This window comes from Opisthorchis viverrini (assembly GCF_000715545.1).
Source record: "Opisthorchis viverrini unplaced genomic scaffold opera_v5_1, whole genome shotgun sequence".
In the NCBI taxonomy this organism is placed as follows: domain Eukaryota; kingdom Metazoa; phylum Platyhelminthes; class Trematoda; order Opisthorchiida; family Opisthorchiidae; genus Opisthorchis; species Opisthorchis viverrini.
Genome location: NW_008751657.1, coordinates 7,090,833 through 7,113,086, shown reverse-complemented (window position 1 = coordinate 7,113,086; position 22,254 = coordinate 7,090,833). Strand labels below are relative to the sequence as shown.

The window sequence follows — 22,254 nt, the reverse complement described above, 5'->3', positions numbered from 1 at the left end:
ATATATATATATATATAGATATATATACCCAGGCTCCAAAGAGCCTGAGTAGACAGTAAAAAGCCCCGACGAAATAGCCTGCCGAATCATGAGGCGTTCATTTGCAAAAGTCCTCGCTAACGTTCTATCAATCTGAGGATAATGTTTTTGACCGTCAAAGTAGACGGGTAACGGAAACAGCAGGGGTCTTCAAATGACTCTCAAAAATTCTACGGGGTTAGAGCTTCCGATCAGTTGAATAAATGGTGATTATAAAGTTCACAAACCACAGCAAAGAACAACCTGTTTTGGAGTCCAAAGCCTCTACATAATGCAATTAAAAATTATCTGCAAATTAACCTAGCCTACGGAGACTTCGTTGTCATTAATGGTACCCAAATTAAAACGTGCGTTGAACTTTATGCAGCACCATCACATGAAGAGTCAAGTGATTCCTTCAGCTGAGACCTTCATCACTTCCTTAATAAACCGGCAGAATCCCCCTCGATGTTTATGCAGTTTATTATGACAAATCGTCCCGGGATGACTGTATGATGTAATCTTGGGCGTCGGTGAGCACCTGTTAACACATCCTGAAAAATGAATACTTTAAACTTGACAGCATTCTAAATCACTTAAGGTGGCTTTCGTTACAGAAGCATCCTACCATAACATGTATTCCTGTGGTGCCTTTAAGGTCGACGTAACTTGAATCTGGGACACTGCTGTAGAATTCGAACACGAAACTTCAGCTGAGAGGTAAATGTGGAGCGGGGTGTTTCTGCGTTGACATCCATTTTATATTTATTCTCAGTAGCATCAGCTCGGTTACCGAAGATTCTTGATATCCGACATCGAGAAGAAAGTTTGTGTGAGTGACTCAATGATGACGACGTCCCTCTATAGCACAAAAATGAACGAATACCGGTAAGGGAAGGATAAGTAAATAAAAAATGACTGGTCCTTTTCGGTTAAACCAAACGGATTGTGAGTTTGGAAATACGGCCTTCTAAGTTTTTTGCGGATAATTGGTGAACGATAAAGCCTCCTGGTTTTGCATGGATACGAATAACTTTGAAACTACTGAAATCAAGCCGAATTGGGTGAATCATCTTCTAATTAGTCACTAAACCTTATGGCGCAAAAAGTACCAGACTATGGCTGTGGACAGACTATATCGAGTGAATTGTGCAGATATGAAAATATTTACTTATTTCTTGGGATCCTGGCTATTTTACATAAAGGTACAACTAAGAAACCTCACAGTATATTAACAACGATATCGGAAGCGCATGTCTAGCAAAACTAAGTCACAGGGGATCTGCGAGGACATAGCTATGTGTGTGTGTCTGTTGCCGATTTGACAATGGTTTCAGTCAGTCTTTACTCGTGGGCCTTTAATCGGTCTTAGTTGAAGGCACATGGGTCCACACCACAATGATCCACGAACTGTATACACAGAGTGTTTCATGAAGGGGATCTGGGAGCTTTAATACGGATGTGTGGTTAAATGCAATTGCGGTAATTTTTACCGAAATTTATATTTACAACACAAAATCACCTTAAACTGCACATCGCCTACTGTTTTTCTTTGATAATCGAACTTTTAGAGAGAAATTCAAGTTGTTGGCTTACTACCACAAGAGTTTCCGGTAAATTATCCAATGTACTTTACATCTGTGTCACACCAAAATTCTGAAATCGTTCTTACAAGCCAAGGGATGTGAGGGGAGTATATCCAGGTGACACATCTCACTGTCTTTCAGATTACTCTTATCTTACTCTTACCCTTCGGGTACAGTTTACAATTGTCCATACGGAACCGACAGAGCAATCTTAAAAAATAGGACTGTTTTGGAAATAGTCAGCTGACCGCTGTGCACGGTCCCGAAAGACTTAGTGCGTGTCTTCTACTACTGATTACAGATTCAGTCGATGTCGAGCAGACAAATGAGCCTAGTCGGTTTTACGGTCGAAAATCACGGGACTACTCAAAGCTGATTGGACAAGTGAGTTAGGCGGAGTTTCTGGTTTCAATTCTCAGTTTTTGGTTGGAAAGGGGAACGGAGATTTTCATCTCTTGTACGTCCCTACATTTGTTCACCAGTTGGGAGTACTGTATATCACATTTGAATATCTCATTACTTGTGCAGTTAAGAGCTATGTAAATGTATGTACGTACTTTTACTATGATATCAGGCTGTCCAAATAAGAAATGACTGTTACGAAAAACCCACTCTGTATGTTCGAGTGCAAGAGATGAATGCGCTTGAGATATAGATCTTAGCGTGCTAACGATACCATGTTTAGTGGGCGTTTTTACCCTATTTCTATTGAAATCGAGGGGTAAAACAACAATACCAGCAAATCATGCTTCGAACTCCACACAACTTGAGGAGCTTTCAAGTAACGTTGGAAGATGAAAGCCGCACGCTTCCCTAACATTATTTCGCTCGCTTCCTTCATCAAATCGTGACATTCGTATGGTATTTTCGCAATGTATATAACCGACTGACATGATTTTTGTCCGAGTGCACTCCAAGTGCTGTTGCATAGGGATTCCCGGAAATACAATGATACCCAATGCTCCAGCTTGTCACCGCAGAAATAAGACAATAGTCGATAGAAATGGCACTCGAATCGTCGGAGAACTCGATTCGCTTATACCAATAAAGGTTGCATTTGGCCAGTGTAACAGAATGAAAGGATCGAGAAATGCATTCATTTACAAATCAATTTGGTCTTCACAATAGACTCAACTGCATCTCTCGTTTATGATATTCTACAACTAAATGAACAGTCAAATAGAACATAAGGTTGACGAAAACTTAGGACTGTGCCTACCTGATGAGCCCCAAGAATAGCAAAACCGGTCGTGGGCTGTCGAAGAGTTTTCAACAACCTTGTGAGTAGTTTCCTTTATGGGAATGAAAGGATACTGAGACAGGATTTTCTGGAATGTAAAGACATGAAACGAAGTGAATTCCGTTAATGACAGGCTGCCCTGAATGTTGCTCTCTAGGAAAACATGTTGTATAGTAGGATAATGTACACTCTACCCTTTGCGCAAAAAGTAGCGATTCAAAAAAGAGGTGGTGACGCTGGCGTAGAATCCACTCGCATCCGTTCTATGCTATGAATGCTGATCGGTCGTTCTTGCCTTTCATTAAGCTGCACCTACCAGTGTTTAAACCTTTAAGGACCAGCTAAACAGAACGAAGCTTACGGTTGCCATGCCTGCAAGACTGGTGATCAAATAGAAACTGCAGCCAGTTACAGTAATTTATTTCACTAATCAAAGTGAACGCAAGCGATGACAACCTTGGAAAAAGTCAATGGATTCTGCAGCTTGGTCAAGCGGGATCACATAAGATCCGAAAGCTGTATGGTTACACAGAGACTATCTGCGTTACTTTTCTCAAAGCGATCTCATCACTGATAAAGATTTACAATGACAGAAAGGAGGGATTCTCAATCTATTCAGACTGAGATTTTACGGCCTCATGACATCAGTAGTCGGTAAGCAGAGTTTTTGAAGGCATCGTTGATGCCCTATTTGGACATAGATAAAATGTTCGACCGATTATTCTTATTTGTCCTTGGACTGAGAGCACATGGAAATGTGACTACCTGGTAACCGCGACCATAGCATGGTCTACATAGATTTTGAATGTTTACCCACTATTCGTATCGAGTCCAGACGCTCAAACAAAAATTAGTGATGTTTCCTTCTGTCTGGTCATATTGGAAGAATTTATCTCCAAATTTCCCAAAATTGACGACAATGCAATGTTTGCACATGGGTGTACGGTGTACTTTAACCGTCTGAATGCTCGTAATGGGGTGTTTTTCGGATACCTCTGAACTCGGGGTTCCTAATTCTGTTTTCTTAAAAAAACATCTGTTTCCCTGCAGTTAACTCAAAGTTCCCCACCCACGTGCTCGTACACTCTAAAAACAAACGAATAGACTTATTAACCGAACACATACCATTACTGTTCAATGACTGGTGGCTGGTATGATCATACAGCCATTTCATGATTAGCAAGACAGTTAGTGGTTCTTACTTGCCAAAGATAAAGCACACTGGGGATCAGACCCTGGTCGTCCGCGCTAGCCGGAATAACGTCCCACTCTCATCCGTTCTACACTGGCATTCCAATTGCACTTTCACTGTTCGCACTTTACCTGTTGCTAATTTAAATACACAGCAGCACATACAACCAGTCATTTGGTCTGTTTTGGCCACAAGAGGTATTGTTTATCGATTGAACAAGCAAACTAACTTCTTTTGAATCGCTCAGACAGTATGTACGATCAGTGCTTGAGTTGTGTGTGATCGCACTGAAGTAATATGGTTCGGTTGTATGCTCAAATGACCTTAACACTTCTGCCCCGTTGGCTCCCCCGCTCTCTGGCAAGTGTCCATGTTCCACACTCATATGGGAAATGCTTAAATCTCAGTCCAGTGATTTGCTATTTATAATGATGCATAACAGTGGTGCAATCGGCTCTCTCACTCTTGGATTTCCTATTCCTGTAGTTGAATTTGTGGTGATCATGAATAATGACCACCGCTATCGCCTTGTCCCTTTTATGCAGTCGACATAAGCCTTGAGTTCCGTGCTTTATGTGGAACGTTACGGTATCAACTTGACTGGTCGATACGGGTAATGTTTACTGAAGGAACTGAGCTTGGCGTTCAAACATACTTGCTGTTATGTCCAAACAGGAACCGTTTATCATGTGAGACGGTATTTTTGTTTCCATATTTCTGAAAAAAGGTGTCAGGGAATAGGGAAGCGAAAAAGGCCGAAGACTCCCAGTACCGTTTGAGAGGTTTGGCATTTTGCTCCGAAAAAGTGACAGAGTTCACGGGTCTGGGACAACGTGTTCGCCCAAGCTGAAAAACCTCTACCCGAAAAATGAAGAACAATTTTGCTACCTTAAAGTTGAACTTATAATATGCACTATTCCTTTTTTGCTGCAACACTTTCGGGGTATGTTAACGGCTTTACGCACTGATGTAGTGAACTTTTTGAACAGCTTCCTTATTGGTGAGATGGGGTTTTTGTTTTGTATGAAACAAATGCTTTATACATTCGATACCCTTGCGTATCTACGATCGATACATGGTTGCAAGTCCCCATCGTCTAGATCTTTATGAACTATTTTCATTTGTTTGATTTGAGTAGCATCACGGTGATGAACTTCTGTACAGGATCGAAAACAATTGTCATTGTTCGGAACTCGGAAACCATTGAGTTCTCAGTCGCTACTCTGTCTCACCCTACAACTCTCTTACACTTGACAGCTGTTGTAAGGTCGAAGTATTTTAGTGAATCGTAACCTGACCTATCAGTTAAACCCTGTCAGGGATTGTTTAGTGATATGAGGATGTACTGATTAGGCTGCGTGTATGACAGTTTAGTGATAAATGTGAGTCTATGAGTCGATTTCCACTTGTTTTGCATTTGGGTTCAATTTAGTCATTGTGGGGGTGGGGCGGATGGCTCAAGTGGTTAGAGCGCAAATTTGCTGATCGGAAGGTCCGTGGTTCGAACCCGACCTCTGTCTCTCGACTTCCCCTGTCTAGGCTTGGGTAACCTGGCAGTAGCCCAGCCCTCGTGCTTCCTTTGGGTGGCATGACAGTTAGTCACCGAAAGGATGTTATAGCTGAACGGTTATCTTTTATCTTTAAACTGTCTCCTCTTCAGTTTATTGGGTTTGTTTCCTCTAGAAGGAATTACGCTTGGAGCAGATACCCTGCCTCCAGAACTATTTCCTAAATGAAGAGGTTTTCTCTCCGGGATTTTACTCGAGAATAAAATCTGAGGCCAAGTAGTCTGGCTAATAAGTGGTCATCAGGTAGACTCCCATCAGGTAGACACATAATATTTCTTAACAATGGGAATACTCTGAGGACTGGTAAAAAAACAAGGTAGCTCACCTTAGGACGTGGACGAGACTGAGGTAATAAGTAGTGACTTAGCTGCTTACCTGTGGTCCCAACTTTTGCTGATCTCTCCAGCCATCAGTTGTTCGCGTTGATAAATGAGTAAATATTTACACACACTCGGGTATCGTGCCGGTGAGCAGATCATGTACTTTGAGGAGTGATGGTGGTGGCGTCTACGCTGGGTTGTTGGAAATGCCCGTACTCACAGCGATTTTCGCATTAAGCGGATGGTGCTTTAGCGATCAAATAATGGTCGAGCGAAAGACATGGGGGCGAACGGGAGATTTACATTATGGACTTCCAAGCATGGTCGACTGATACCATCGTTTTGGTGCGTAGGCTGTATCAAACCATTCTAATAAAAGTATGCCAAACAATGGCCAAGGGAGAATGGTTTACCTCGAATCAATGATTTTACTGAATGCGATCGTGGAATGGGATAATGTCTCTTACGAGATATAATGATCATATGATGGTGAAAGACGTACTCTCCAATAAAAGGGGTTTGTTTGTCACTGCAACTCTCGGAGGTTATCAGAATCCTGGATTATAAAATCACGATTACCATTTCGACTGTGGATCAAGGAACCATAAATTTGAGTTTTGGCCACCATAAAATGCGGATGCGTTCCTGAGGGAACTACATAATTCTTTGGACGTGATAAAACATAACGTTATAAAGCTATATTTTCTGTAGCATTTGGCATAAGCTAGACAGTGGGAGATAATGTTCATCCCGCTCTAAGAAGGAATTCGCCATAGGAGTGAACTCAAGAGGCTGGATAAAAGCTATTTCCACGGGGATTCGGTCGCTCCTTGGCGTTTTCATCCGTAAAACACAATAGGATATTATTCTACACCCCATGGATGAATAGCAAAATGTCCGACAACCTTAGGGCTCTTCACAATCCTACGTCAGACTATGCTCTAAAGCGTCCTTTCAAAATTACTGGACTTATCATGCAGTACGTTTCGTGGTACTGAGAGGTAGCAAGCTGTGGCGGTTTTGGCAGTTATCTGTTCACTTAAGTACTGCATAATAAGTCGCATGTTATGCACGCTACGGAAGCATCGTGGGACACTGATTCCCCCAAGGCGGGTGTTCATGACAAAACAGAAAGAAAGCTCATGTGCCGAAGTCCAGTAGGCCAGGTCGTACATCACAAGTGCTCACACATAAATGAACTACAACCATTCGCCCTCGGGGCTTCATTAGTAGGTGCGTAAATGACTATGAACAAAACATAAGTACGAACCATTTGTCGTTTATTTATTGAAGTCTGTTTGTCATGTATCGCGACATCAGAGCTTTTGAAGTTAGAGCTAGATGAAATAAGCATAAATATGTTACCCAGTGATTAAGGCTGCAAAAACCAAGCAGGGCGAAGTGTGTATTTCATCACAGGTGCTTTTTTCTCTCAAAGTGATTGATGGTAGCTCCATGCGAACTTATCTTATCCCAATGAGGCAGCTCGTGTACAGGAGAAATCCCTTGAAATACCCTGGATATGTCTATTGGGCATCCGAAGGGAATATCCTATGGATAGCTACCCTACAACGTTGGAAGTTGTGTGACGTCATGTTCTCTAAACGCCAGTCTATCGTGGTATTCACCACCACCAAAGACGTTGCCTTGTGGTTAGAATGCTGAGGGTGTTCAAGCTGTATCCCAGGTCATAAATGATCACGAAGTACATTTGCAATCTTATCTCATCACTTGACAACATCAGTTAAGTTCCCTAATCAGTTGAGTTCAGCAGGAAGGATAACCAGAATCATGCGAATCCTGACACTTTTCGTCTTTCTTTATTTAACCCCTTAACTTCTCTCATGCATTACTCGGTCATCTTCTGTAAATCTCAGTTGTAGGCATGCCAATGAGGCACATAGAAAAGCGTTCTACTGTATGTCATCGCACACGTCTCTTGTTTGACGTCCAATTTTCGCATTTTCAGCGAAGCTTTTATCGCTCGAACTTTTGGGAGAGTTGACCACAAAGAGCTTTTTGCACATACTCTAGCTACTTTACCGACAGAGGCTTTCTCGTTTTTCGATTCAGATGAAAAATCCAGTTTCCTGGGCCTCCCTTATGAAGAATTTCGTGTGCTTCTACAGGTGCCGCAGCTTATTCGGTTGACGTTGGTATGAACCTAAGCTCGCGCTGACGCTTCCTTGCTCGACTAGCTGTCTGTATGCACTTACCTCTAAACAGTTTGTCTGCACATTGACAAAGCATTGACATAAGCACTCGCACCGGTCAGTAACATATACTTAGTTTTCCGAGGGTTTCTGCGTACAACCATCTGCATGCAACCAATTTCAAGACAGTTTTAGCCAGTGGATAGCTGTCCTTTCACTCATTCCGATGAATTCGAATGTGATTCCAAAAGAGGACCCGACTCATCCCGATGAATTCGAATGTGATTCCAAACTTTAGAGGACCCGCCAAAAATAATGACCGCCTGTATCGATTTGGGGCATTTTCACATTTAGACCAAGCAGAAGTCAGTTTTGTGTATGAGTCATGTTCCTCAGAGAACACTGGCTTTTACTCCACCGTTACACTTTTCTGACACGCACTATAACAGTCGATCTGTCTCTTTGAATCCTTTCGGATACTCTGTCCTACTTTAAAAAGAGCAAAAAGACTAACTTACCTGAAACATCGGATGTTTTTGTGGAGGCATTATCAGTTTTCTTCCACTATTGCCTTTTCGCAGACTGATAAGTCAGGCAACAGCGCAATTCTAAACAACTCACTAGATATAGGACGCTCAGTCAACCAAGTCTTTTACCACCGTTTATCCGAGTCCAAATAATCGATCAAAAACAGTTAAACAGTTGGCGCTCAGAGCCTCAATTTGATCGCTATCCGCTTATTGAATCCAAGTCTGTGTGCACAAGCGAATAGCTCAATCGACAAGATTGAACTGCGCGTTCATCAAACAACCAGAACTAAAAGTCACTTCTAACCGGAGTAATTCAGTGTGTTTAGTTGCTTTATTATTGACTGCGCATGTCTACAGTCTGTTATCCTCTGGACCTGTGCATCGGTGTGCAATTGTTTAAGGCAGCTGAGACTTTCCGAAAACATATATGTACGCCGAACTTCATATTTACAAAACTGATAGGAATATGGAATTTTCAGAACCAAAACACAGCGTAATGTAATATCATGGTTTAATTCGGCGTTTCGGTTGTCCTGAACAACCCAATTTAAGGATTTCAGCAATCAAGTGATTGTAGAAGTGTTTGTGTTTTGAATTAAAAAATTTCATATTGCACACCGCATGGCGCTCAGTCTTTTTAACGCTGTCGCAGCCGAATTTGACCTGGAAGTCTTAAGCTATAGGAAATGCTCAAAGCAACGAAATAATGTGAGCTTTTTCCCATCACACTATCAGTTCTCGTACCCTGATTTACACTCTAGAATGAATCCCTTCCATTCGCCTTTACCCAGCAATCGAACAGGTCAAGTTCTTAAATAAACTTAACAAAATTTTGTGCGGTGGATATTTTCTTCTGAGCTAAGTTGACTGATGCCGAGGTGCTCCGCACCAAAGGGCATGTCAATAAGTCAAGAAATCGACTTCTCATGCCCGTGTGTTCCTTAGCTAGGGTTTTCTACAAAGGACTGTTGTGATCACAAGGCAAAAACTAGCAATGATGATAGGTTGAATAAATGTGGTAATTTTCAGTCGAGATTCGTCTCCCAAGTGAAACCAAACTAGGATGAAAAGCTGAGAAGTCTACAGCTGTTCTACTCCTAATGAGGATCACCAGCATATGTACATCTAATTCAGAGGATTTCCAACACGTGACCTCAGATGCGGTGGTTTAACACTCAACCGTCTAACCACCCTACCATCAATCAACAAGTAGCTCAGAGGAAGAATAATTTCGAAAGATAAGTTAAACTTACTCCTGAGAAATCGCAACTTGAAAATCCAGTCTATATGTAACCAAGTAATGTGGTTTCTATTATTGAAGAATGAGCGGCGCTACGCTCTATCTGATTGAGAGCTGACCAAAATGCTGTTTAGCCACTGGTGGATAAACAGTTTAATGCTCAATCACTGGCCGGAAGACCATGGGTTCCAAACTCTCTGAGTTTCGTGATAGTCCCCAAAAACGACGAAGCAGTAGTACAGTGATTTTTGTCTTTTCATCATAGTTCACCTTCACTGACCAGACGAAATCTTAGTTGAGGATTTGGAGCAGTTTAGAATGAAAGTTTCTCATAAAAGTGAAACAGATAAAAACAGTCATGTGTTTGTGTACATATGATAATGCGTAAAACAAATTCGGCATAAGGTCTCCAGAGCCAAATGGATGCAAAATGATTCTGCGTTTGTGGCGGCTAGGAAATATGATTGAATATTTCTACAATAAATTGATATATTTGGTGTATTTTCACAAGCATGCACGTAGGATCGACCTTTCTATTGCTTATCAGTGGAGACACCCTTAATCATAAATAAGTAAACATACTACTGCCTCCAAAATTATTGGAACCAAATCTTCACGGTGAACTTACAACTAAATTAAAATTACAATATGTTACTCGATTACAGTAGAGTCTGACTGGAGAAGCAACGTAGCCGGAATCCCCAAATAGCTTGAAGCTCTCTCTTTCTAGTTTCTTCCGGTTGTAACCCAAACTGGGTGGGATGAAAAACCCAACAACTCACTTTGCAATGTACACAAAGTAAAAGTAACAACGTGAACAAGTTAACTCCGACTAGTAAGCAAATAGCAATCGACCGTGAATAAAATGAAACAATAAACACAAGACTGGACCTCAGGAACGAAAGTCACGATCTAAGTGGCGGAGATCTTGTAAGGATGTGAGCAATTTTAAACGTGACAGCAACCTCATCAGGCACAAACAGCCCTTTCAGTGCTGGTGAGCAAATGATTGTTCCAGCCGGCTGCTGAGACGAACCTCTGTTTTAAATGCAATTTCCGGCGGACCAGTCGTGAGGTTCCACTAGTACACAGCATTTCTGTTTAGTAGCTACTTCCCCATGTCTCCACGCAAACATGCCTTTGAAATTTGAAATTATTTTTTATACTAGCCGTTTCCTCGATTTCGATTGATTACTGTTAAACAATGAGACGTCGCTAGATTGAGTGTTGCGAGTGGCTACTCTGTATAGCATTGTAACCCAGGATTGCTCGAGGGGTTTTTGTGTCTCTCTATACAATCGACCTTTATCCGTATTTTGGAACGAAGACGAAATTCGCAGGATATTGAAGACGGATTACTTGAAATCAGTACTACTACTCAAATGAAAGGAAGTTATTTTACAGTGGTCACAGTGTGGGTCAACTGTATCTAGAGAGCCAAGATTGGTTTATAATTCCCGTGGCTTTCTAGCTAGCGTAACTTAATTGTTTTCAGTTGGCTCGAGAGGCCTTATTAAAATGCGCTCGCTCGTCGCTGAAGAGGTTCATACACTGTTATTTTGTATGACTGCAAATTAATTCTTTTCTCCTTGTTCCAACCTGATAGCGCACAAGCCCCATTTCGACAGATGATTTTTCAGTTACACCAGATTACGTAGATTTCGAAAAAACATTGTCTGTATTCTTCATTTTTTTGGAGGCCGTGGGCAAAATACAGGTGAGAGTTAGAAGGCAAACATGTTGTATTTTAGCAAGAGGAATAGACCATTATTGGCTGAATAGCAAATCAAGACTACCGCCGTACGTGATCGAAACCCAATCAAAAAGAACACACTGACAGCGAATGTACTAACAAGCCATTACCAATGGATTGTGATTTACAACAGCACAAAGCGGGATCAATTTTCGTACACTGCATTGTTCCGATAAAGCATTGTCATTATTTATCCCGACTGTACGGCAAGCTATTGGTCGGCTGCCAAATGAACACAACACGTAGTTTCCGAGTTTGTCCGGTAGCTCCTACCTAGCCGTCGTGTAACCAAATAGCTGTTGTAACCAATGGCTAAACAGTTCGGTGGAAGGCTGCAGCCGGTCATCCAAAATTATCGTACAATAAATAAGCAATAGCCTCACTATAAGTGGACTATGCCAGGTACTGTCAGTTCCACAGTTTCTCTTTGCCGCTTAAAACTGGACGGGTCCTTGAAGCAACCATTTTTTAAAAGCTGTCGAACGAAAATCGACAACCCGTGAGCTTAAAATGAAGTGCCGATAAGTTGTCCAACCGAGTAAGATAGCCTCTCATCCGTATTGATAATTGACCCCTATTTTCAAATTCGAATTGAGAGGTCACGTAATTCGTTTTGTTGCACTCCCGTGAAGAGCAATAGGCATCAAGTGAAAAAGTTAACCAGAGATATTATTTCTATCAGAATTTCACTCGCATTGTGCAATGCGTTGTGGCTTTTTTCTGACAAATAAACCTAAAAATGCACCCATGCCAACAAGTTGTTCCACTTTGCTTGATTTTGTTCATATTTACTCCCACTACTATCAACATAAAGTAAATGCCTATCTGCAAAAATTATCCCTCATGGCGTTTATATCAGATCAACCCTGTCCTGTCAGTGGAAGGATTACAAAATGTATTAAAAGCATGCCACTCTAAACGCATACATGCTCGATTCATGAAAATTACAACTTAGATTGAGCAGTTGGCAGCGAGTGCAACTAAATATAATCAAATCAGCCTCCTTGATGGTATGATCTATGTTGTGAGATACTGTACACGACGGATCACAGTAAATCTTCTTGCTACCAGGTGGAACGCATCGCCCAAGCAGCCCGTTTGACAGAAACATTGAATGCATAGCTTATTGACGTCAAAACTTCTACATTCGTTGCTAACCTGCATCCGAATACATACATCCTACTTCGTAAAACATACTCGTTTTGAAGGGGCACGCAACCAAATATAGCTGAATAGCTATTTTATGGTGCCACCTTGCTACTGGAATATTGCCAAGAATGTTGTTACGAACCAACATACTACTCTAAAGTTGCTTAACCTGCATCCGAATACATACATCCTACTTCGTAAAACATACTCGTTTTGAAGGGGCACGCAACCAAATATAGCTGAATAGCTATTTTATGGTGCCACCTTGCTACTGGAATATTGCCAAGAATGTTGTTACGAACCAACATACTACTCATAAAGTTGCTGAAAACTCTTCGACAGCACATGACCATTTTTTTCACATGTTAGGACCTATCTTGAGGGCGTAGGTTTCAAGATTCCGTCAACCCTATTCTCCACTTGAACATATGGTAGGATGTCAAAGAGTCTTCAGCAACATCAAGAGTAGTATCTTCCGCCAAGAGAAAATACTGCGATATCTGAGACTTCGCAGCACATTCAGCTGAAGAGTACTTTGAATGAGGATGTTGGCTGCACATTATCTAACCCCGTATCAAGCCAAATTGCCATGCAAGGGAGAGTATTCCACTAATTTCCTACAACTTGAGTTGGAGGAAAACGTAAATTCGACGGACTCAATGGCTATGTCCGTATGAAGAGTCCTGATAAGAAAAAACCGGTGGTAGGGTGTCGAGGCATTTTCAGCGAACACTTATTGCAGGAGAAGATGTACTGACTCGTTTTCATTGGATCACTCGTTTCCGAGTGATTTATACACTGAATTTGGCATCGTTTTCTAAATGAGGATTATTAACTACCTTTATTCGTACATTACAGTTTTTCATCAACATTATGCGAAAGTGTGAGGTACAGAGTGGTCAAGAAGAAAGGCGCCAGTTTTACGATCACAGGCAAACCGCAGTTGCAGTGGACCAGAGCCCGCTGAGGAACAGAAAACGGTTGACTGCGATCCCATAATTATCGTTGCGTTTTTGCATGTGTATTTTAATTGTATTCCGCCCAAACTGACTACCAACATAAACAGTTGATCAAAAAATTTATTTATTCTCTGAGTCAAATGGTACTTTCAAGGTTGGTTGTTGGTAAAAATCCACCATGGTTATATATTTTGCTTCTCCACAATAATCTACCCGTTATTTGCCCAGTGTCTGAAAAATACTGTGACGTCAGAAACTTATCGCTTAATTGTTCCTAGAGGTGTGCTTGCTAACACAAGTTGCATTCAATGAACCAGCAGCATTGTCCACTCTTTACATTCTAACTGAATGATCCTTTGTTTTTGAGATACGCCGAATACCTCGCAAACGTAGCGTTTTGTGTCGGATTTTATTCACAGCGGTAGATAAAATAGCAATCATTCGCTCGTCTAACACCAGAATCTGCTCACCAAGCTCGGTGAACAGACCAATAACCGAACAGCTGTACAGTGCTTCTCGGTCTTGCAGCGTAGATTGGCCTTTGACAGGATGAAATCCCATTTAGAAATTAACAATTCTCCCCACACTACCATCAAAGAGGGAACCGTTTATTTGCTCAGCTGCAATCATAACCACATTCAATTTAAAGTACATAAACCTAACCACATGTGTTTGCTCTTCTATTCATACCAAGGCAAGCAATATGGGAGAACATTTATAACTGCAAGACAACAACACTGCATCCACCATGAGAGCATGCCTTCAAGATCAGCTCGAGTTTAGCTGGTGTACGCTCTCCAAAAACATCACTATAGTACAAACAGTGTGACTTGCATGCTAAGGGTGCATGAACTATTGGAGGGGAGAAACGGAAAGTGAAATGAAACCCACCAAATAGTGAGTGGAAACGTCGAATTTTCGGAGTGGCAAACCAGAAAAAAGTGTGGTGGCTACACATCAGTTGACCACTGTTAAAGAGGGGCATGATATGCTAAACCATAAACCAACTCTGCACCCTCCGGATAACGGCACTGCTGACCTGGATCAGCGTAGGAGTCTTGATAGTTGGCGCAGGAAGTGCAAAATTATGAGCGTTTTAACATATGTCCCACTAGCAGGAAAGTACGTGTGATTGTTTAAAAAGATGAGTCGAAAGTAGACTGTATCAGAACAATAGTTCAAAAGGAGAACACAAGTCTAAAACTTTCTTCTATGAGGAGTCCACTTTTAATACTTTTCCTGTATAATGGCAATCTGGTCGATCTCTGAAACTGTTCACTATCGGATTCGTCTACCATAAGATCTATCGTGTAGGCATATTCCTGAGAGGCCTAGCCAGATGAACCCAAAGATATTTGAAATAAATCTAATATTATGGAAAGTGAATTGTGATAGACCAGCACCCTGGAAGCTGCGGCAGACACCGTCGATGCAGACACCCATGGAACACTACCGACTTATCTGACGGAACGCGACGTTCAACTGGGGCTTATTTGAGTCTCCCGTTAAAACCAACTTAACGTCAAAACTTCAGTTTGAATTTAGATTTTGATGTCTTTTTCCACTTTTTTCTTGGTGATGATTGCCTCTTTCTTAACAAAGTTGGATGACGCATAGTTCGCACTTTACCTAACAGTGGACTTAGCTGACGAATCACTGGTTTCCAGCAAACATGACGTCCAAAGTCACACAAAAGTGTGGGTAGAAAAAACATGAGTGTGCTTACCTCCTTTTCCACCGTTGATCTACAAATTAGGCGGTTTTACATAAGCTCTTATGGAATTACGATAAATATCCAAGGGGCTAACCATTGTTTCGAATATCAAATCGTTTGCAACCACATAACCTCTTTTCTACTGCTGTAGATAAAAAACTAATAAGTCAGTTTACCCTTGGCTAGGACGTACTTTGATGTGTCCTCGCAGTTGCATCGCTGGAAAACGTCTGAACCCTCTTTTTTGAGCCATTGTTTGCTTACTGCTCCGCACCAAACCCAAGAGGAAGCCGAAAACGCTTAACAGAGTTGGTTATTTCCAGATTAGTTTCAAGCAAAACCCACAATCTCTGGGGCCAGATCCTTTGAGAGCTAGTTTACATCTTCGGACCGAACAGCATGCATCGGTTGTGCGTTTCTCAGTGAGGACGAGCAGAAGCAGTCTGATTAACCTTAGCAGTTGTTGTAAAAGCATGCACCGAGTACAGTCGCATCACATCTAGAAAAAATACCCATGCCGCAAAAGAATAACGCGTATCTTACATTGTATGTTGGAATCTCTCAGCCAGCCGCAGTAAATACCATTCAGAGTGTTATCAATCACATAAACCCTTGGAATCCGGCCGCGTAAATCAGATTTCAGTTTTTGAACCACTTTTGACTGGTATTCTGCTTGCTCATCTACTCTCACAACCTGCCCGAGCAATGTAAGACTGAGTTTGTCTTCGTTCTACACTTACCACTGTACTCCTTCCTGCTTCTGTTTATTCCCGGTCTTTAACGCTATATCGACACATGTGTAAAATATCGTATCTCTAGTACAAAAACGTATCGTCAAATAGCACGACCTATCTCACCTGATAACATTTTTACTACAAGACAACTTAACTCCGTGATGAATAAATTCATTTCTTCTAAAAAACGGCATTAAAATGGAAAATATTAACTTTCTCTCATTTTGTTTCATTTTGGGCAAAGAAGGGTGATTCTACAATACGATCCCGTTGTGGAGGAGCAAAATATATCGAGGTAACGGAAGAAGGTGTTCTTACAGTCTGTGAATTTGGGTGGAGATATCCCAGCTTAATTTCAGCCGATGAACAAACCTGCTGGAGACTCGATTCCATTGATGATTCACTCCCTGGTATACCATTCAAGATTTGATACTGCGCTCGAGAGGAAAGACTGATGGAGCTGTCGACAGTGACCGTAGGAGGCTGACTCAAGTAAATACTGGGCGTAGCAACGTCTGGTCTATCTACTGGTGTTGTTCTGCGTGGTGCCATAAAGCTTTCTCGAAGTTTAGTTCGCCTGGATCGTGGCATCTGGGCTTCTGCTGCCATTTTTAGTAGTCTTCGCAGCGTCTTGTCATCACAGGTTGCCTGCTTATAACGATGACGGTCACGTAGAAAATGAAACACAATAAGATCACAGATTATTGTCGCACCACCTAACAGAGCCATTCCAGATCCGAAACGCATCGTGAATTCTAGCAGATTAAATTTACCCGCCTCACCAGTAACACGAATAAGAAAGGTAATGCCACTGGCCTGCATCACTGTGCGGTATCGATTCAACTGTGCATCAGTTTCCATTTTAACAATGATCTGTTGTGAAGATCCCTCGCTCAGTGTGACATCTTTTGGGCCAGCTTGTTTGTCTATCTCGTATTCAACCTCAAGTTGTCGGAATGTATAATCTGGTAGGCAATAATCTACAGACCAGTCAAGATCACATTGCCAGTCCACGGTGATGGCCATTACACCTCCGAAAGTGAGCAAATTTCTCCAGTCTACACCAGCCAGGTGAAGCATATCCCTGACGAGAAATACTGGACAGTATTTGTCTTGCGCATGTTCCGGATTGTACCGGCACTGTTGCAGGTAGACCTCCGTCATCCACGGTAAAATATTGCGCCTTTTCACTCCGAAATACGGAAATTCAATTGCATTCTTTATAAGGATGGTAAAGTTTAGAATCTCTTTGAGGTAACGGGGTGTGTGTGTCTCGTTAACAGTAAACTTTTTGCGTTCATACAAAAAGTTTAAATCGACAAAGTGAGAAAACGGTTCCTCCAAAACATTCGGAGGAGGTAACAATCGATCATTTGGTTGTTTTATGGACTTGCCAACATCATGACCATAAAGTCTGCACCATCCGTAGATCTCACATGTCTTCGTTTCATTCAAACAACGACCGGTAAATACGCCATGTCCGTCTTCGTATAAATTTATCTCGTCGTTGGTTAACATGTAGCCACGAAAGTCTACAACAGACAGTCCAGCGGAGCTACCGACTGGACAGTGTTCATCTCGAAGACAGCGAGCATCAACTAAAGTATCCACTTCAGCACAAAATCCCAGTGTTTGAATTTCTATCCCGTGCACACGGGTGACCAAATAGAGTCCAGAATTCTGCAATGAGCGGAGATTGTATGATCCTTTATCCAAAATCAGGAACGTTGGTCTATTCAAATCATGCGGTATCTCAAACCAAGATATTCCGCTAACCTTAGCAGTGACTCCACCGATGGATTTATCTTTTGACTGATAGCCCTTGTTCCACCACATGACAAAAAACAAAAAATAGGTCAGAATGGCCACTTGGACGGAGCGGAACAGCAAGCCCAAAGCTGGGTTTCGGATGTGCACCACTTTGGGCATTTCGAACACAAACATGGCTTCGTGTATAACTTTCCAAGCCGCTCTCGCCTTACACTGGTACCAGTAAGCACAAGATGTTTTTATTTGCCCGTCTGTCATGATAAAGTGGATGGTGAGTGGATTACGCTAAGCGTGCGAAGCGAGAGTCAACCGCACAATCAATTTTATCCTCTCACAGAGTGGTACTAATCGACGAAGCAATCCGCGTCTGGTGATGCGGTGAGTAACGCTCAGGTATTGCACTCAACGTTTGCCAAGCTCCCACCTGCGTAGATGATTATTCCCATGGCCAGTCCCATCTGTTTTGCCAGCAGTGTCCTTCCGCATGTTCCTATTGGCTTTCTGTCCGTTACACGATCGTTTTCAGAGTAAACAATAGAGGTCTAAGTTGAAATCTGGGACTTAAAATGATACCTAAGCTGCACCAATCGATGGTCATTTGTGGTAAAATGAGGTGGCATGGTGTTGACGTGGAATAATTCGGGGAATCAACATAGCCGATTGTCTGTTTTTGGTTGAGTAAGCTGTACCATGCGGTAAAACAAATATCGGAAGGCAATTTTACCTCCAATTGTATATATATATATATATATATATACTGTATGGTAGGTACAACGCCAACAAACACTGGGATTTCTTCCGGTCCCAGTGAGATTAGTGCTCATTACCTATGTTCCTCATTATACTACTAAGAATCAAACAAGTCGAAAAACTTGTTACATCGGAATGAATATTTCTTTGGGGTAATCAGTAAAAACACCGTTACCTGCTACATTTTAAACCACCTTGTTCTATGGCCACTGAACACACTTCGGTCTCTGTGCATTTAGAAATGTTCTGTGAGTGTTGTTTTTTTTCAATGGAAGTCTCATTCCGCACGCTATGTCGAAGCCTACCAGCACCATTAATGTGTTTCATCCTTGGTGTAATTCATCAGCTGTGAGCATCCAAATAACTTCCAGAGCGTTTTCAACTAGCAGCCTCCTGATTAGCAGTTAGAACATGGACAGATGATCTGCATTACAACTGACTGCAAGATGAGATGCATCTCGAGTGAAGGCTTCTCAGCTGAATTTGTGTGTGGACCCAGCTCGCGTGTGCGAATGATGGTTGCTTGTACTGTGCAAAGACACTGACATCTGAAAGATTTTAGCGGACACACGAGAGCATGAAAGAGTATTCTAAAAGAAGCATTGCTTAATGGGGACAGGAAAGCAACGGACAGAATGTTATGGAGGCGGGATTACCTTGTTACATAACCATGAAGGAAGTCGAAGGCTGAGGACCGTGTAAGCAATTGCTGTTCTTCGAAGAATTATTCCACAATGAGAGTGACTGAAAAACAGCTGTCTAAAAACTGACACACGCATTAAACGATACAGTTACATGAAGCGATCAGCGAGAGCCAGTAGTTTGAAATTCCAGTGGACATTCTATAACTGCATAACGCGATAGTTTCCGTTTGCTTACATAAAGCTCAAGCAGAGATAAGTACTGTTATCCGCTTTCACGAAGAAACGATCCACATTTGCTAGACAGACAGCAATCGCACATTACTATGAAACCCTGGCGTAATAAAGTGTTATCATTTTGGTGTTTTTCACAGATGTACCTGAGCGTTGCACGTTCACAGTGAAGTCTTTGCAAGTGTACAGGCAACATGATGACCAACACCCTGCTCCTGATAGCCTTACTACGGAATTCCGATTTATGTGATAAACAGCAGTATGGTCTCAGACGGCTGGTATACGGCGGTCGCTGCAGAGTTCAAGAGCTTGGTGCCTATGAAGCATCAGCTCTGTATCAGTGCAAAAATTGCTAGAGGTTCTTTGCTCACAAACGTCAGAAATGCACAGGTTGATCACCATTGCCCCAGGTGAAGAACTCAGCCTCATGCCCGCAGAGCGTGAACAATTCTTCGGCATCAAGTAGACCATGCCAGGAAATTGACCTACATCCCTTATGTAAGCGGTTTTGGTTAGTTTGAGTCGGTGTTACTTGTTCTGGATTCGGAGCTCCCATTAGTCGACGATTAATAGTATTCCATCAGGCAGACACCTAATTCGGCTCCGGAAGATTGAGAACATATCTTGCTGAAAACTCGGAACAACACTCTCTGTTTGTGCGTAATTATCCCGAAAAATTTCTCCCGAATTCTTGAAAGAATGAACGCATTAAACAGGCAAACGTCCGGGAAAATCCGTGCAATGAAGTTCTTATGAAACATTCTAGCCATAAGACAGACTGAGACTCTTTAGATCTCCCCAGTAAGGTATCCTTAAACCAAAATGTCAAATCCATCCCCTCAGAGAACAGACATGTTGGTACTTTCAATGATTTTAGAATGGTTTTCGATAAATAATTACTGTATGGTAATCTACCAAATAAGATCTCGTTTATTATGGCGCCAATTCACTACAGACCCCATAGTTTGTGGTCGGATTATGCCGGTTCACTCTGAACGGCAAGTGGAAGAATAGGGAACATCGTTGGAATGTTCATCGATCAATCCTCGATCATGTCAATTTGAAGTTAATTCTTCAAGGCAGCTGGGTCAACCGAGCCATAGCAGTTTAGTTAGTCTGATATCTACCTAAACTCACTCCCTAATCTCCTTACCAGTTAGCCAGGCTGTAAAGTCATTTTGGATTTTCTGTCACCAATGCTGATGAGCGAGTAACGTTATGAAATTATTTTGCTGAATTTCACATCTAGCCAATCCACAGAACTTACGTAAGAATCAAACGCCCCACCAACAACCTGAAGGAAGCATTTTCACTAAAGAATTGCTATGCTACTGACCATTGGCTCTTACAACCCTCCTCACCGGTGTTTGTACTCCTGGAGTTTACTTCCCGAGGTGCACTCTCCCCGAAGATTTGATGATAAAGGTGAAGACATTCAAGTTGATTGAGTTTAGGCCCAAAACACCGTAAGTGTTTCATGGGATCCCGTCACCAAATTTGCTTTTGCTTGTTCCATGAGCAAATCTGCACAGATTGACAGATTTTCCATCTTACTCTTCTTGTGCACTTCCAAAATCAGTACACAATTTCCAGTTTCTGATCGCACACATTGGCACACGTCTGTTTGGATTACACATTTTATCAAGCGAGAAATACTCATCGTCTATGTCGTTTTCGATGGTAGTGTGAGGAAATTTGAAAACTTTCAACCGATGTTTCGTGTTTCAAGGGAATAAGAATCATGCTTAAAGTCCCAGAAGAGCCGTAGTGCTGTTTCCTTTATAATAGAGATTATCAACAGTGCGTGAAATCCCAGGGGAGCTTTGAATCCACCGACTCTCGGATTAGGTAGTGCACCTGGGAATTAACCCTAATTACTCAAACTACAAGTCAGGAGGTGGCAGGTTACAAACCTATTGGAATTTATGTAAGATGCGAAATATCGCTAGTTCTCTGTGAGGGTGAAACGGCTGCACAATGCTCCTCGGCTTTTCAGCACAGACTGGCTTCCGATACAGGACACAATCTGAATTGAAAGTATGGTTTCTCTCACTACACTTATAAGCCCTGACATGTGGTCTGCTTATAGGACAGGAACATATATGAGTGATGGATGTTTGTCTTTAAGGAAGGAACAGTATAATGAGCTGCGTAGTTTTAAAGCTATCATTGATATGCATGGGTGAAAATAAGAATAAAATAAAGCACGTTGTTGTATACTCAAGATCGAAATGAACACGAGACTCTCAGTTTTGGCTTGAGGAAAAAACTGTGGGTGGCACTCGTTTTCCTTATATCTGTGACTGAGTGTAGGTCACTGCTCAGGCGCAGTTACCAACTCAACACACGATGAAAGTGGCTTTGAAGGGACAAACAGAATTCCACCAGGCTATCATTCATGCAAGTACTTCACTACAACCAGAGTAGAGTCATCGTGAGGCGTACTGAGTCACGTGAGATGGATGCGGAAAACCCCTATTGAGGTAAAGGTAAAAAAGCTAGTCGTTCAGTTCGGACACCCTTTCGGTGCCTAACTGGCGTGCCATTCGGAGGAAGCACAAGGGTTGGGATATTGTCAAGTTGCCCAAATCTAGACGGGGAAAGTCGAGAGGCAGAGGTCGGGTTCAAACCGCTGACCTTCTGGTCAGTGGATTCACACTCCAACCACTGAGCCACCTCATCTCCTTTTGGGCTGACTCTCCA

At 42.0% G+C, this 22,254-nt stretch overlaps 2 protein-coding genes across 2 annotated transcripts in view; one reads left to right on the top strand and one right to left on the bottom strand.

Moving 5' to 3' along the window:
* T265_00118 (hypothetical protein) overlaps positions 1-21,978 on the top strand; it is a gene marked incomplete at both ends in the record, with an annotated part of 46,660 nt that extends 24,682 nt beyond the window's left edge. Inside the window, 2 exons of the mRNA XM_009163775.1 lie at positions 1,906-1,988; positions 21,865-21,978. Coding sequence (XP_009162039.1) covers positions 1,906-1,988; positions 21,865-21,978 — 197 coding nt within the window. The remainder of the gene's footprint in view (positions 1-1,905; positions 1,989-21,864) is intronic.
* On the bottom strand, positions 16,376-18,085 carry T265_00119 (hypothetical protein; the record flags this gene model as incomplete). Its single annotated transcript, XM_009163776.1, has 1 exon — positions 16,376-18,085. One exon carries the CDS (start codon positions 18,083-18,085, stop codon positions 16,376-16,378), a length of 1,710 nt encoding a protein of 569 aa, XP_009162040.1.
* Positions 21,979-22,254: the final 276 nt, after the last annotated feature.